This window comes from Poromitra crassiceps (genome assembly GCF_964638095.1).
Source record: "Poromitra crassiceps genome assembly, chromosome: 2".
Taxonomy (NCBI): Eukaryota; Metazoa; Chordata; class Actinopteri; order Beryciformes; family Melamphaidae; genus Poromitra; species Poromitra crassiceps.
In genome coordinates, this window is record NC_139624.1 from 87081890 (window position 1) to 87099809 (window position 17920).

Sequence of the window (17920 nt, forward strand, 5' to 3'; positions counted from 1 at the left end):
AGTGATAATCTTGCGAGGGAGCTGGATTCGCAAGATCGACACCACGTGAGGAATCCATCTTGGCTCTGAGCTATTGGTTTAACTCCAGCAGCGGGCCGGACCAATCAGCGTCCAGAATCAGCTATGGGCGGAATTTAGGTGTGACGACTGCGAGAAGCGAGCCCGTGATAGACGGTGATAGACAGATGGTTCATCCAATCACCTGCCAAGTATTTTTGGATTTGCGCCTGCCCTTTTCCAAAAACAGTTTCCAAAGACAACGTCTCAGATGGTTCTTTGTAACAAACCATCTGGCAGTGTCAGGTTAGGGAAGTGACGACATTTTGGTTAGAATTGGGTTTAGATTAGGGTTAGGCATTTAGTTGTGATGGATAAGGTTAGGGTGAGGGAATGCATTATGTGGAACGTCCTCAAAGATAGCTGTACAAACGTGTGTGTGTGTGTGTGTGTGTGTGTGTGTGTGTGTGTGTGTGTCTGTGTGTATATAGACAGAAGATATAAGAGGGCTCTCCCTGCATACTGCAGAATAGGGCATTCTTCATCCTGGCAGTTACATATAATGGCCAGTATACACCAAACACACACACACACACACACACACACACACACACACACACACACATTCCAGAATTCTCAGGTAAGAGACAGTGGTGTCAGCAGTTTTCCAACTCACGGCTGGATGTCACATCATTAGGCCGTCTATCTTGATCAGGCTCACCTCATCTGGGCAGCTGTTATCCACCCAGTCCTGCCGATGGCGGTCGAAGCCACTGGAACATCTGAGGACACAGGGAGACATGGTCAGTCACGCACAGGCCAAATCTGCACCGATAACTAGAGATGGGACCATTTATCGAAATTCAATATCGCAATGCAAAAATGCGACAATACGTATCGTGTGACAGAAAAATGAATGGTGATATCAGCTTCATTTTATTCTGCTATAGTAATTGCAAAAGAGCCGGCTTGACCGCCACAATTTCACAAGCTCGCTCTACATCAAAATTAGAGTATTTGGAATCTGTAATGACATTTATAAATTGTTGTCTACATTCTAGCAAGCCAGTGCCACCGCTACAAAGATTTGTGGCTCAGAAGTCAACATCATTCTGCACAGTCAGACTTTGTTGTCATTGAACTTTTATTTGTTACATTGTATTAGTTGTATCGAATTGTGAAACCCATATTGTGTATCAAATCGTTTGTATCATGAGACAAGTAGATCATCCCATCCCTACTTGGGGCCATGGGGTCATAGGAGTGACAGGCATGATTTGTCCTTTTATACGCTGCAGGTTGATTAATAGCTCAAAAAGTTTTCTGTTTTGAATCTGTGCAGACTTACCAAGGTCTAAGCCCCTCCCACCTCCCCCCAAAGCTTTGTACAGTTTGACTGTGTGGGATTTGTGATAGGGAAGTTCAATGGGTCGAGCCGCTGGGTCAGACGGGAATGTGATGGGTGGGTGGCAGCTAGGGTGGGCTGGAGTGTGGGGGGGAGGCAGCTAGGGTGGGCTGGAGTGTGGGGGGGAGGCAGCTAGGGTGGGCTGGAGTGTGGGGGGTAGGCAGCTAGGGTGGGCTGGAGTGTGGGGCAGCTAGGGTGGGCTGGAGTGTGGGGGGGCAGCTAGGGTGGGCTGGAGGGTGGGGGGGGGGGGGGGCAGGGGGCTGGCTGGGTGGACTCTCCATCATGTCCAAAGACTTTCTCATAACCTCAGAAAGCCGGCCTGTACTCGCAAGGAGGGGGCAACTACTCATCCTCCATCCTGTTAATAATGGATCACAATCGCAACTCACCCGCTGGTGAACCCAACCACCCATCAGTCTGTCTCGCTCTCCTCTGCTCTCTAAATGGGCAAATATCCTGTCTGGGAAGACAAGTTTGTATGTGTTGCAGTGCTGCCCCCCCCCCACTCTCCTCCTCCGCTTGTGCTTTCAAATACATTGAAGTCGGACGGATTAGTCTGCTGGTCTGCAAATTAGGTGGTAAACGCATAGTAAATCTGCTGTATACAGATCAAGACAATCTTCAACCTATGACTGTCTGTCTCATACTGCAGAAATGCCAACAATGGAATCTGCGCTTTGTGCTGCTAGGACAATGTGTCCCTGGAGTCTCTTACGCATCCCCAGCAGGCCCCATTTCTCTATAGTGAACATATTGTTATGGTAATGGCTTTATGTGGAGGAGTCCATTTTCATTTTTCTACCTCTCTAATCGTCCCATCCCATGTTTTGCTCCTGTAAAAGAAATCCAGCCTCATCTGTTCAATCAGGCGAGACAGATTCCTCTGGTTAATCCCCCACTTTTCCCCAGAGAGGGAGAACTCTGAGCAGGTCTGCATGGTCTACTGTCCCTATGAGAAGCTCTTGTTTTGTGTCTGCTCAATGTGCAGCCAGTTGCCCTCCCTAACATACTGATCCACAATGTTCTTAATTAGAACTGGGCTGAGGTGCTTCATTTGAATAGAAATGAGCCCATGAGGGAGACTATTTCTGTTCAGGTTGTCTCCATTCACAGCAGATTGGATATATTTCCTTATTGAGTTTCATTCCCAGAGCTGCTGTTTCTCACCAATGTCCTGTACAACTCATGGCAGCGATACAATCGCTCTTGACAATGTTTGACTCAGTTTGGCACCAAAAAATCTGATAACAACTCAGTTAAGAAATGGCGGAGTCATGGCAGGTCACCCTAATCTAAGGATAGTGAGTGAGCCTTGTGATCACACTATTTCCTAACACACAGCACACACTTAAAAAATATGCAACATTAATGAGAAGAAGACTTATTAAAACTCAATATTCTTCTGCTTTGATCTGTGATTTGACAGTCATTAATTTTCTACAAGCTGCATTTATGATGCACAACAGATGTGTGTTCTGGATAAACAAATCCCAGCATTTGCTGCTGGTCTATAGGGACGCCTGTCACGTTTTATTAACACATCCCAGCACCGCTTGCGTACACCATCAACCACAGCAAACTGATTTAGCTTGAAAACTAGCATGGTGATGAAACACCAAGCACTCACCTTCTCTGTGCATCACCATGAGAGAAGTTCATTATGGTCGCCCTCTCAAAATGTCAGCATCTTTCATTAACCCCGGAGCCAACGAGGCCGCCTTGCTTTTTAATTATGGTGTTAAAGCATCCCTGCCTCTTTCAAAGGAAGCGGTTGAAGGATACAAAGGACAGAGTCAGATATGAACACGGTTAGCTATCTAATTAAAATGCATCTTAATTAGATCGCTGCTATCCAGGCATGCTGTATCTCTCCACAGCATCCATAAATTGCTGAGAGGAAAACAGTGTGTTTGTCTCTGTCAAAGATGCAGAGGAGAGGGAAAGGCTAATATGCAACTCTATCTAACCTTCAAAATCACAATGGGTGTAGTGCGTGTACGGCACATTTCTCAAATCTGCCGTCATTACTCACAGAATAAATGGTGAGTCCAAAGTAAAAGAGTGGCTGATTAATAATTGATGCATAAAGCATTCAAAATGCAGAGGCATACAAATGGATGGATGGTGGTGAACAATGACAACAACCTACAAAAATATATTTTCAGCATATTGGGGAGAGAAATTGATCAGTAGCCTACAGTCTGCATCCATCGACGTATCTTGGACGACCTCAACTTAAATCGATGACAAGACGCCTCTATTATCTCTTCATAATTTATTTCTCCCCCCTTCTTAGCTCAAACTTTTCCATCCAAAATGTGAGGGGAAAAAATAAAAATACACAAACCTACCGCAGTTCACATTTCATCTGTCAGGAAATACTGGGCAGGGACAATAACATTCTGGAGCAGCTCAAATATTGACTTTAGTTTGAGGTACAGGGAGGCAAGGGAGATCAAAGGGACAGGCGGGTGCTGGAGACAGAATAGTAGGTGTGAGCTGAATGAATGTCAGGATTACTCAGCTGCTGCCGAGCAGAAACGGTAGCACTTATTCCCCTCTGCTGTTTAGGAGTTATCTTGGCAAACCATGATAAATCAGACAGAGAGAGGGAAAGAGATCAAGAGAGATGAGAAATCAGACAGACACAGAGGGAAAGAGATCGAGAGAGATGAGAAATCAGACAGACACAGAGGGGAAGAGATCAAGAGAGATGAGAAATCAGACAGACAGAGAGGGGAAGAGATCAAGAGAGATGAGAAATCAGACAGAGAGGGAAATAGATCAAGAGAGATGAGAAATCAGACAGACAGAGAGGGGAAGAGATCAAGAGAGATGAGAAATCAGACAGAGAGGGGAAGAGATCAAGAGAGATGAGAAATCAGACAGAGAGGGAAAGAGATCAAGAGAGATGAGAAATCAGACAGACACAGAGGGGAAGAGATCAAGAGAGATGAGAAATCAGACAGAGAGGGGAAGAGATCAAGAGAGATGAGAAATCAGACAGAGAGGGAAAGAGATCAAGAGAGATGAGAAATCAGACAGAGGGAAAAAGACTGAGAGAGATGAGAAATCAGACAGAGAGGGGAAGAGATCAAGAGAGATGCTGAGAACAGGCGAGGTGAGACCAAGTCAACTTTGCTCCAGTCCCAAGTCAGTCTAAATGTAGATTACCAAGTCAAGCCTAAGTCAAGTTCATGTCATTAATGTCAAGTTTCAAGTCTATGTAGAACACAGAGTCAGAACAAAGAGTCCAGTATCAATTTCATATCTTAAAGAAAACCGAATATCTCAGACTTTTCAATGCAATATTGTTTTAATATAAAAGATAAAAAACTTGGTAAGAGCATCAGGAGTTCAGATGAATCTCATAACTTTCAATCTAGGTTAAGTAATTTACACAAACATACTTACAGATTTTTGAAACCTCTTCAAGTCATCAGAGTACAAGTCAAAGTCAATTCCCAAGTGATCAGAACCCAAGTCAAGTAAAGTCTCTATTCTCTTTACGCATCAAGTCAAGTCTCAAACAATATACCCTTTTCACGGGGGGCTTTTTGTGTTGAAAAGGCAGGGTAAACACAGGTGCAAGCAAAACCCTAATGAGGGTTTCCAACTTATGTCTCCCCCACACCTAAAGATTTTCAAATCCTTGAGGATTATACAAATCTTGAGGGTCCACACACCTCACGACAGAGATAACCGATTTTTTTACATTTCAATCTTGGAACACACACACAATCTCTACCGTTCAGACGCAATCCCACACACTTGACGATTACGTTGAAGATTGTCACTTGGGACTTAGGATCTCGCAGAAACTATATTCAGTGTCTATGTTGAGTTGTAAATATCAAACATGTTTGATATGCCCAATTCACAAGTCAACAGCAGTCTTTGAACCCCACACACTACAGGATAATTTAGGTAGATTATCGGTCCCGACGAGGCTCAAATCGGGAGCACCCCCGAGATAGTCGGGAGGGGGTAATCTTTCAAATCAAATTCTCGTCAGGTCTGGGGGAGGCATAAGACTCATGGAAGTTGGAAACCGTCATTAGTGTATTGCTTGCACCTGTGTTTACCCTGCCTTTTCGACACAAAATGGCCCCCGTGAAAAGGATCTATTAAAATTGTGACTCTCGGCCAAGTTATGTGATTCACGCCCCCCCTCTGACAATGGGACAAGACTGGTCCAAAGACGGGGCTCCATGCTCCATTACAAGAACCAGGTGTCAACCCAATACTTCTCCCACTTAGAGTTGACAGTAACATGGAAGGGAGAAGGAGGGGAGGTGTGGGAGGGAGGCGTTAAAGGTAGGACTGTTAGAAGAAGAGTGAGGGGAAGGGAAGTCCAACCTGTTGAGTCGATGGCACCAGCTACAGTTGAAGTTGATCTGTGAGGCGATGCAAGCGCTACAGCTGGTGAACTGCAGACAGGCTGGAGGGAAGAACAGTCAGCACAGGTCAGATCACAGATCACAGGTCAGATCACAGATCACATGGTCAGATCACAGATCACAGATCACAGGTCAGATCACAGATCACATGGTCAGATCACAGATCACAGGTCAGATCACAGATCACAGGTCAGATCACAGATCACATGGTCAGATCACAGATCACAGGTCAGATCACAGATCACATGGTCAGATCACAGATCACAGGTCAGATCACAGATCACATGGTCAGATCACAGATCACAGGTCAGATCACAGATCACATGGTCAGATCACAGATCACAGGTCAGATCACAGATCACATGGTCAGATCACAGCCGGTGTTTACACACTCAATACTCAATGTCAGGCAAAGCTTTGTTCAGATCAAACAGTATTTCATCCAAATAATAATAAGGAATACTAAAACGTGTTGCACAGTGAACAAAGGCTTACTGTTTACCACAGTATTATGACTGTTACAATACATTATAAGCTATTACAATGCATTCTCCTTACTAGGTAAAGGCATCATCTCCACTGCCGTAGAATTGGTGATTTTTGTCTTAGTCAGCTCCACACGGTGGTACTCATAGATTGTTCTCCGCCTCACATCTAAATTATGAGAAGAGAGAGAGGGAGAGAGAGAGAGAGAGAGAATAAAGCATCACAAATATTCCATGGAGAGATAAGAACTAGGACAAATGGTCCCCGAAGAAAGAGGGAAGAGAGTTAAGCAAAATCAGGCCATGTGGGATGCTAACGCAGCACTTTATTTCTCTGTGTCTTTGTGCCCCGGTGTCAGCCTGCGCCGTGGCAAAGGGGCGCAAGCAATTTCCCCCTGGAGCTGATATCAATCAAACCCTGTTGAATTGAAAGGCTGCCTTCCCCACTCATCTGTAGCAGCAAGTCATCAGCCTATGGTGAGATGGAGCGATTGATTAGATACACCATTGACTCTCATTGCGTTCTGGCCTGCATTTCTAACCCGCTGTACTGTAAAATGGGCTGCTTGCTTTTGCTGGCCATGCATCTTCCCTTGGCATGGCTGCAGTGGAAATGAAAAAGGGGTCGATGTTGTAAATCCTTTAATCTAAAGTCAAAAAGGCTCCCTGTGTATAATACCTCTGCTAATAGTTCATAATTCATAATGTTGGTAGAGTTAAACTGTTAATGGGATTTCTATTTGACTTTCTGTATGAAGTGAGAAATCTATAGAATAGATCACTGGGATGCACTCCACTGCAATGTGCATCATATGAGCTTGCTCAATACATGACATTAACATTTCCTATAAAACTAGGATCAATGAGCTAGAAAATTGAAATTCAATACACTGGACCATGACTGTGTAACATACAGCAAGCAATGACATGACTGCTTGTGAGTCCCATTCATCTTACGTTTCCATTAGCAGATGCCGTTTCAAAGTGACCAGTATTTTGCTTGCTTGGATGAGTTTTGGTGGGATCTAATTGTTAATCCTTCCTATAGTGTTGTGCTCGTGATGACATGGTGTTTCTTGCCTGCTGACCTGCTTGGTTGGATTAGACACAGGACAATTGATCAAAGCAACACATGGGAGCCAGCTAGGAGCAACCTGAGAATATGATTGCCCTTCCTTTCCCTCCTCTCCTTCCCTGGTGTCTGGCTTCCTCTTGCCTCTAGCAATGGGATTATCTAGTGCTTAATGACATGGTGCAGGGGCCAGAGGAGGGTCAGACAGCCACCCAGCCCAGGGCTGTTGCTATGTGGGGAGGCTCTACACTACAGCCAGACTGGCCTAGTCTGGAGGTGGAAGGAAGCTGCAAGTCACAGCAATTATAGCTCTGTCTCAGCCGCAACATAAACAAGCCCTAATGAGGATTTAGCACCTCCTCTCCACCAATAACAAGCCCTAATGAGGGTTTAGCACCTCCCCTCCACCAATACTATGCAACAAAGGGGGATTTACAAAAGTGTGTCATCAATTATGCACAAGATGGTCAATTAGCCCATGATCAACTTAAAGGCACATTCAGGGGCCGTAATGCACACAATCATCATTCTCAAAGCAGAAAGGATATCAAGGAGAAATAGTGGTGCTGACAGACTTTATTTGATGAGGTATGAATATCACAAAAGCAGACAGTCTCTTCTGGATGGAAATCAATGGACATGTGATGTCAAGACCTCGAGGTAAAAAAATCAATGGTGACAAAATACTGCAGCCCAAATCTGGTTGAGGGACAAAAACCCAGACAGGCTCTCATTGCCTTCTCATTAAGCAGTGCTCCATGGCTGCCATTACTGCTATACTAAATGGTACAGAAAATGTCACACTGCACTCAATCAGCCACACTAAAGAGGGGGGAAACTCATTTGAAGAATAATGCACTGTGACTGATAATGGATAAGCTGGCCTTACGAAAGGATATTAAATCCTGGGTCGTCACATAGGAAGTGCATTACCACCTGAACTTCTAATTACCGGTAGGTGCCCTGGCCCCAGAACACCCACAAATCTTCTCTGTGCATCTCCTTTTACTGGCTGGGCAGTGGGCCTGATTTGCCTGGAGATAGCATAAAATGTTTTATTTGAGCTTTTAATCCTAGATGAAGCTAAAGTGGGTTAAAAATGCCCCTTTCTTGCTGTGTGCTCCGGCTGGTGTGCGGTAATTTTCCTGCCGAGACACTTTATTGAGTTGACATGCCTTCTGAACACCAGAGCCTATTAGCACGCCAATAATCAGATCATATTAAACCTGAACTGGTTTGATATATATGACATGGTAATATACAAATTTGTCAAAACATCCTTCTTTATCAATATGATCCTCGTCAAAATGAGATCTGAAATAGCTCAAGGCAAGGCCTATTTAGCAATACCAAACACCTGCAATAATTAGCTTTCTCTACACACACAAAAAACATCCCCCTGAGAGCAGGAGTGTTTCACACCCCAGATTTCTGTATGCCGAGCACAAGACTAGGAGTGAAACTCAAGGTCACAGTAATCGATACTGCAGCAGCAGCAGCCATCAGCTTACCTGCTGGTTGTAGGATCAGAGGCACTGATTGAGGAGTGAACTACCGTAGCGTTCTAGTTCTCCACAAAAACTGCTGATTCATCCTCTTTCTCAAAGTTACAGTAGACCAGAGGCCTCTTTGTCATTTCCTGAATCTTAAAGTGATCATCTCAAAGATTTTCATGTAAATAAATGTCTCTGTGGAGACACGCCAGAGTAGGCGGAGGCGGAGCTAACTCAATAGACTCGCTCTTCAACTACCATGTAGGTTCCCAACAACTCTTGTGTGAAGTAGGATAACAAACTACTTTTTTCGGTCTCTGCTAGCATTGCGGATGGTTACTACTGTATATGGCCAAACAAACTGACTAATGTCACATAATGCAACACTGTTTTGAAGTCACCTGCAATTACCACTCATTGCCTTAGGTGTCGCCAAAGAGAACAAAACTGAAATTAAAAAGTCAAAAAGGTAGAGGGTAATAGGTAAAGGATTGAATTCCATTGAATACCATTTCTGCACTAATCAATATAAGGAGCTCTGATTATAGCCATTTTCTTTCTAGACAGAAGCTATGTCATATTGCTCATGGGGCATTTCAAGCCCTGTCGAATGACAGATGCAAGATGCAAATACTGGCCTTTCCGTCCAGACATGGACATGAATATACACTTTGCAAATATCACATTGTCTATGCACGGAAAACACTAATTGGTTTTGTCACGCTGAGTCAGAGGCATCAGACAGCTTGATTTATAAAGAATAAGAGTTCACAGATTCAGAGGCAGAACTCTAAATGCCAACTGCAGTCTTCTGGAGAAAGACTCTGCACAAAAAGTTTTCAGACAAATGAGAAAACAACGTCCAATTCATAAGCTCCTGCCCCTCAAGGGAGCCGGTGATTTGGTGGGTCATATTACTCTAAAACCAAACCTACAAATATCATTCTCACCACATATTTCATCATAAGCATCACTTCCCCCATCCCACTCAACATAAAGACACCAAGTGAAGGAGGGGAAAAAAGCACTTCTGATGCTGAATAACAGCTATAATGATATTAAGTGTGACAAGTAGATGCTATCCAAGTTTAACACAAGCAATCAACACATATTAAATCACTGAATAAAGTATGTTTGACAACTCATTATTCTGGCAGACTTTAAATAAAGAGCCCCGGAGAGAGAGAGTCTGACTGTGGATGAAAAGGCTTGAAGCTTTGCCCCTTTGCTTGCGGTTATTTTAACTTTAATAGGCCTAAATTGGAGGAATTCAAAAGCAAAAGGAAGAGGCAGATCTGGAGCTGTGCCCACAGTTACCCACCACTGTGAGAGGGGGAACAGAGGCAGATCTGGAGCTGTGCCCACAGTTACCCACCACTGTGAGAGGGGGAACAGAGACAGATCTGGAGCTGTGCCCATAGTTACCCGCCACTGTGAGAGGGGGAACAGAGGCAGATCTGGAGCTGTGCCCACAGTTACCCACCACTGTGAGAGGGGGAACAGAGGAAGATCTGGAGCTGTGCCCACAGTTACCCACCACTGTGAGAGGGGGAACAGAGGCAGATCTGGAGCTGTGCCCACAGTTACTCACCACTGTGAGAGGGGGAACAGAGGCAGATCTGGAGCTGTGCCCACAGTTACCCACCACTGTGAGAGGGGGAACAGAGACAGATCTGGAGCTGTGCCCACAGTTACCCACCACTGTGAGAGGGGGAACAGAGGAAGATCTGGAGCTGTGCCCACAGTTACCCACCACTGTGAGAGGGGGAACAGAGGAAGATCTGGAGCTGTGCCAACAGTTACCCACCACTGTGAGAGGGGGAACAGAGGCAGATCTGGAGCTGTGCCCACAGTTACCCACCACTGTGAGAGGGGGAACAGAGGCAGATCTGGAGCTGTGCCAACAGTTACCCACCACTGTGAGAGGGGGAACAGAGTTGTGCCAGAGAAGAGGTGGCGACAGCTGGAACTGAAGAAAAACAGACAAGGCTGAACCCTGGATCTCTGGTTACGAGACATAAAGATAAAGAATGGGGTGCATCGAGCCCGGGTAGTGCATCGGTAGATTCCCTGCTGATTAATGGTATATGTCCTGGTCGCTGCACTAGCACCCTCCTCTGGTCGGTCCGGGTGCCTGTTCAGGGGGGAGGGGAACTGGGGGGAATAGCATGATCCTCCCACGCCCTACATCAGGGGTTCCCAACCTTTTGTGGCTCGTGACCCTATTTTGACGTCGCAAAAATCTAGGGACCCGCGACATTCAAATTGCGGGACACCATCGATAATGTCATCAGTGACATCATCAGTGATGTCACATAGTATGCTTCTTTTTCCGCGCAGAATTCTGACTTTAATCGGAGAATTCCGACTTTAATCTCAAAACTCTGACTTTATTCTCAGAATCCTGATTTAAAGTTATAATCTCAAAGATTTTCATCTAAATAAAAAATAATAATTAAGAGTCACTCACAATGTTGATTGAGGCTATGGTCCATTGATGGAAGCCTTTGCAGTATATAGTGACATTATGTGACATTAGTAATGTGATGTGTGACATTAGTAATGTCACATAATGCAACAGTTTGGATGTCACCTGCAATTACCACTCATCGCCATAGGTGTCACCCAAGTTTTTTTTCTTCTTTTTTTAAAGAAATTTCAGGTGACCCTATTTGAATTCCAGGTGACCCCACTTAGGGTCGTGACCCTAAGGTTGGGAACCAATGCCCTACGTCCTGCCGATGAAACTCCTTGCTGTCAGGTGAAAAGAAGCGGCTGGTGACTGTACATGTATCAGAGGAAACATGTGCTAGAGCTAGCCTACAATTCTCTGGCCAAGTACAATTGGATAGACAATGGGGGGAAGGGGGAATCTGGAGCAAGAATGGAAAAGAAAGTAAACAAGACTATGATACAAACAATCAGAGCGATTTGGGTGACTCAAAAAGCCCGCCATAAAATACAAAATGGTGTGTTTGAGACTCACTGGGTATCTGTTGGATCCGATGGACCACCACAAAGGCATCAGACAGGCCCACCTTGACTGGGTGATTGACGGAGCTGATCTGTGACACTTCAACAGGGATCTGAAATAGAAGCAGGGAAAATCAATTACCAGGGCCAGACCGGTGTGTTTGGAGGAGAACAGTATTACTATTCCCATAGGAGCGGGTTAAGGGTTAGGGTTGCAACCTCAATCAGAATGTCGCTATCTACGGTGTACTGAGTGAGCAATTTAGATGGGTGCTGCTGTTGGGTCACACACACAAGGAGACACAGATACACACATATACTGTAGGGTACACTAGAGATGAAACGGTATGATAATTTCACATGATCATGATTAGAGTGATCAAAATTATCACAGTTGTAGTATTAGTTAAAATGTGTTGAAAATGTTAAAAAAGTTTCAAAATAGTTTTATATTGAAAACTCAGACCCCAAAATACAGGTACACTCACTGAAATCATTTCAACAAGTTTTATATTGAAAACTCAGACCCAGACACTAGCTGTGCACCTGCATCTGGGGGACTATTGCTAACTTTGGTTGATGATAGACAGTATTTACCGTGTTTTTCAGAGCGCGCTAATCAAACACAGATTTAATCATTAAAAATTGAAATGGTAATAATAAACCGTCAGGAATTGTCATGGTTTTTGATAAACCAGTAATCATTTTGTCCCTACACATACCAAACCAAAGTAGCTTGTGGAGATACTGAGAAGCCCTAGGCTGGCATTCATAGACCATCCAGGTTAGTGTAAAGCAGCTTTGAAGTTGATGTACTGGTTGTTTATATTTGTAGGAGAGGAGAGAGAAGACTGAAGCTACAGAGAAGCATGCAGTGATTGGGCTGAAGATGTTGGATCAGCTCAACTCTACATAACAAGGCTTGCAGCCAGCCAGGTTCATGTAATGACTCCAATTACACATAATGGTTAGTCCCCCCCCCCACAAGAACAATAACAGAGAGTGTCATGAAATATTTTTCCGAAAGCTTTTGAACCAGCTCTTCTAATAACACAGGAAAATTATCAAAGGGCATTCAGACATAAAAGAACCTGGGCTGTAAATTAGGACCATTACGATACATGACGATTCGGTGATTGCAATTTTACACTCTTGGAATAATCTCTGCCCCAAATTATTCCCTATAGATGGCTCCTTTTCGTCTATTCCATTTAGTTTGTTTTTCCATGCTTTTTTGAAATTGTTATATCATCATGACATCTAACACACATACTGTACAGTAATCTCTATCATATGCACAGATGTTGCAGTGATCCAAAACCTGCCATCATTTCACATATTGCTACAACCAAATCAAGCATATGGTAACAGTATGAGGACATTAAGTCATATTTTCTTAGGCAGCGGCCATCGTGGAACTCATTATTTTGTCAGTCAGGGTGGCGTCACATTGAAATGCCCAGAGTGAAAACAGAGGCTCACGAACACACAGCTTTACATTCTCGACTCCAGTGAAGGACAGGGGCAAAAGACTGCACTAAGTGTCAGAAGTGACTGAGACATTTAGAAAGACAGCAAGAGGAGTTTGGGAGAAAGAACGATTAAGTGGAAAGGAGAGAGGGACAGCAAATTAGAAATATAAATAAATAAATAATAATAAAGGAGAGAGGGACAGCAAATTAGAAATATAAATAAATAAATAATAATAAAGGAGGGAGGGACAGCAAGTTAGAAATACAAATTAATAAATAATAATAAAGGAGGGAGGGGCAACAAGTTAGAAATATAAATACATAAATACTAATAAAGGAGGGAGGGGCAACAAGTTAGAAATATAAATACATAAATACTAATAAAGGAGGGAGGGGCAACAAGTTAGAAATATAAATACATAAATACTAATAAAGGAGGGAGGGGCAGCAAGTTAGAAATATAAATAAATAAATAACAATAAAGTAGAGAGGGGCAGCAAGTTAGAAATGACGCAAGTGAGTGCAGGATGCCTCGCCCCTCCTCCACTACGGGGGCTCAAAAGTCGCTCATCCTGTTCGCGACTCTTCTCGTCCCTGGGACCTCAATGGTGGAACGAGCTTCCACCTTCGTTCAGGACGGCCGAATCACTGCCGATCTTTCGGAAAAGACTAAAGACACACCTTTTCAGGCTCCATCTGGGCCCTTCTTGAACTAACTTCTTTCTCTCTTAAAAAAAAAAAAAAAGAAAAAATACTAACCTAGACTAAACTTGTACCACTGTTCCTTCAGAAGTTGTAGTTGTCATAGACTGTGTTGCATAGTTGATTGCTCTATTGCTGACAAAAATGTGATATTGTAAGTCGCTTTGGATAAAAGCGTCTGCCAAATGACGTAATGTAATGTAATGTAAAATATATTGATGGAAGGAAACGAGGAAGCATACACTACCAGCCTTTATTACCAGCCGTGACAGCGTGTGGCTAGTATTGTTTTGGTATTGGTCTCTAGTTTTTTTTACAAATGTTCACATTTTAGAATAATAGTGGATACAGTCTCTGCACACCCAAGTGTGTGACAGGTGCGTCGGATGAAGATATACAGCAAAACAGAAAAGTCCCGCACACCGTCTCCCTTCTCTGGAGAAATATTTTTTATTTTTGGATGAACAAACGTTTCGATCAGTTAGACCTTCATCAAGTGTTATGAATAATAGTAAAGACATCATAACTGAAATAACACAAATAGAATAATATTAGAGACCATCTTGCAATGGGATCACACCAGCCCGCAACTTAAAAAGAATGTGGGCCAGGGGCGTAAAGTGGGGGGCCAAGGGCTGGGGGGAAGGGGGAAGGGCTCGGACCACACCCATCTTCAAACTCGTCCTCATCTTAACTACACACTTGTAAAGGTCCGTGACTGCATCTTTCACAGTTTTGAAAATCTGACATACGGACAGACAGACAGGCAGACAGACAGACAGACATATAAACACCTAGCAGTTCCCACTACCACACACACACACAGGGCCGGTCCTAGGAATAAGCAAACTAAGCAACTTACTTAGCGCCCCCACCTGCTTAGGGCCCCCAAGAGCACCTGGTTTTTCTTGATATATTATATTATATGTCAATATTAATCATACAAAAACACAATATTGTGTTGTACAGACTATAGTTAATACTAGTGTTTTAATCAATTCGCACTGCTTCTGTCAGAGCTGGTGTCACAACAATGAAAAGAGAACATGAAAAAACAGAAAGATAGAGGTATGTTTCCAATACAGATGGGTGTCTGGGCGATATGGCAAAACAACTCGTGTGTTAGATTTACAGGTACGAATGATGAAGCTTTGACAATAGTCAATTAATGGCAGCACCGAGGTGGTGGGGCCCCCAAATCAAATACTGCTTCGGGCGCCATAAAGGCTTGGGCCGCCACTACACACAAAGACGCACACACACACACACACGCACACACACACACACACACACACGTGCACACGCACACGCACACACGCACACGCACACGCACACGCACACACGGTAGCCTCCCTTTGCCTTGATGGAAAGGAAAAGGCTTTGGAAAGAAATTCATGCAGGCATCAACTTCACTATTTATTTTTGTCGAAGAAACAAATTTCAAACATTAGCCTTTAGATCGAAAAGTACATTCAAGCAGGTGTGTCCCAACTTTGTATAGAAGATAAAGAAAACTGAATGAGTGAATGAGCTCTGACCTCTTTGTATGCGAAGATGATGCGGCCATCGTCGTGCAGTGTGGCCTGGAAGGTGAAGCTGCCCAGGTGGTAGTTGTCCTGCAGGTGCACGTGGTCCCACTGCACGACCAGGGCAGTACCTACAGGAACCACAATCACACACACACACACACACACCGCAGTTTCTATTAGTTTCTATTAATTTTTATTAATTCGATTTAACACTTACTTATTTTTCAAAACTTGACAGTGCCAAAGCTAGTTTAAAATTAACTGCTAAGTGACGGCTAACAAAGACGTTCCAAATACTGTAAGAAGACGTGGATGCGTCTATAAAGTTAATAAGGCAACATGTTTTCCAGAGATGATCTCCTGGCAAAGACTTCCATTTCTTTCTGTGGGTCACTGTCAGGTGACTGACAGGAGGAAGAGCGTGATGCAGTGTGTGCGCTGATAGAAAACACTCGGGCGCAATTAAATTGCAATAAAACTGAAATTTCGACAAAAACAAATCTAGGCTTCATATTTACTGTGGTGGATTATTCAGCTTGAGCGATTTTCACGTCTGTGGAAGTTGTTTTTTGTACTGTACAAAATAAATGGGAGCAAATGGTTTCTTCTGAAGGGAGGAATACAATCCCTCATCTATGCTGACTGTGGAATAATGTAAAGGAGGACGACTGGCACAAACTGAAAAGAATACCGCTATTATCCTTAAACCACAAGAACCCACACACATGATTAATAGGAATCCAACATGAGCACACAGAGTCATTACGTGTAGTCTTATCAACATGACCACACAGAGTCATTACGTGTAGTCTTATCAACATGACCACACAGAGTCATTACATGTAGTCTTATCAACATGACCACATAGAGTCATTACATGTAGTCTTATCAACATGACCACACAGAGTCATTACGTGTAGTCTTATCAACATGACCACACAGAGTCATTACATGTAGTCTTATCAACATGACCACACAGAGTCATTACATGTAGTCTTATCAACATGACCACACAGAGTCATTACATGTAGTCTTATCAACATGACCACACAGAGTCATTACATGTAGTCTTATCAACATGACCACACAGAGTCATTACATGTAGTCTTATCAACATGACCACACAGAGTCATTACATGTAGTCTTATCAACATGACCACACAGAGTCATTACGTGTAGTCTTATCAACATGATCACACAGAGTCATTACATGTAGTCTTATCAACATGACCACACAGAGTCATTACATGTAGTCTTATCAACATGACCACACAGAGTCATTACGTGTAGTCTTATCAACATGACCACACAGAGTCATTACATGTAGTCTTATCAAGATGACCACACAGAGTCATTACATGTAGTCTTATCAACATGACCACACAGAGTCATTACATGTAGTCTTATCAACATGACCACACAGTCATTACATGTAGTCTTATCAACATGACCACACAGAGTCATTACATGTAGTCTTATCAAGATGACCACACAGAGTCATTACATGTAGTCTTATCAACATGACCACACAGAGTCATTACATGTAGTCTTATCAAGATGACCACACAGAGTCATTACATGTAGTCTTATCAACATGACCACACAGTCATTACATGTAGTCTTATCAACATGACCACACAGAGTCATTACATGTAGTCTTATCAAGATGACCACACAGAGTCATTACATGTAGTCTTATCAACATGACCACACAGAGTCATTACATGTAGTCTTATCAACATGACCACATAGAGTCATTACATGTAGTCTTATCAACATGACCACACAGAGTCATTACATGTAGTCTTATCAACATGACCACACAGAGTCATTACATGTAGTCTTATCAACATGACCACACAGAGTCATTACATGTAGTCTTATCAACATGACCACACAGAGTCATTACATGTAGTCTTATCAACATGATCACACAGAGTCATTACATGTAGTCTTATCAACATGACCACACAGAGTCATTACATGTAGTCTTATCAACATGACCACACAGAGTCATTACGTGTAGTCTTATCAACATGACCACACAGACTCATTACATGTAGTCTTATCAACATGACCACACAGAGTCATTACGTGTAGTCTTATCAACATGACCACACAGAGTCATTACATGTAGTCTTATCAACATGACCACACAGAGTCATTACGTGTAGTCTTATCAACATGAGCACACAGAGTCATTACATGTAGTCTTATCAACATGACCACACAGAGTCATTACATGTAGTCTTATCAACATGACCACACAGAGTCATTACGTGTAGTCTTATCAACATGACCACACAGAGTCATTACGTGTAGTCTTATCAACATGACCACACAGAGTCATTACATGTAGTCTTATCAACATGACCACACACAGTCATTACGT

The 17920-nt window shown here is 43.2% G+C and overlaps 1 protein-coding gene across 1 annotated transcript in view; it reads right to left on the minus strand.

Moving 5' to 3' along the window:
- plxdc2b (plexin domain containing 2b) overlaps positions 1 to 17920 on the minus strand; it is a gene marked incomplete at its 5' end in the record, with an annotated part of 167527 nt that overhangs the window by 24982 nt on the left and 124625 nt on the right. Inside the window, 5 exons of the mRNA XM_083658283.1 lie at positions 719 to 779; positions 5762 to 5843; positions 6361 to 6456; positions 11839 to 11938; positions 15538 to 15656. Of these exons, the coding sequence (XP_083514409.1) occupies positions 719 to 779; positions 5762 to 5843; positions 6361 to 6456; positions 11839 to 11938; positions 15538 to 15656 (458 nt within the window). The remainder of the gene's footprint in view (positions 1 to 718; positions 780 to 5761; positions 5844 to 6360; positions 6457 to 11838; positions 11939 to 15537; positions 15657 to 17920) is intronic.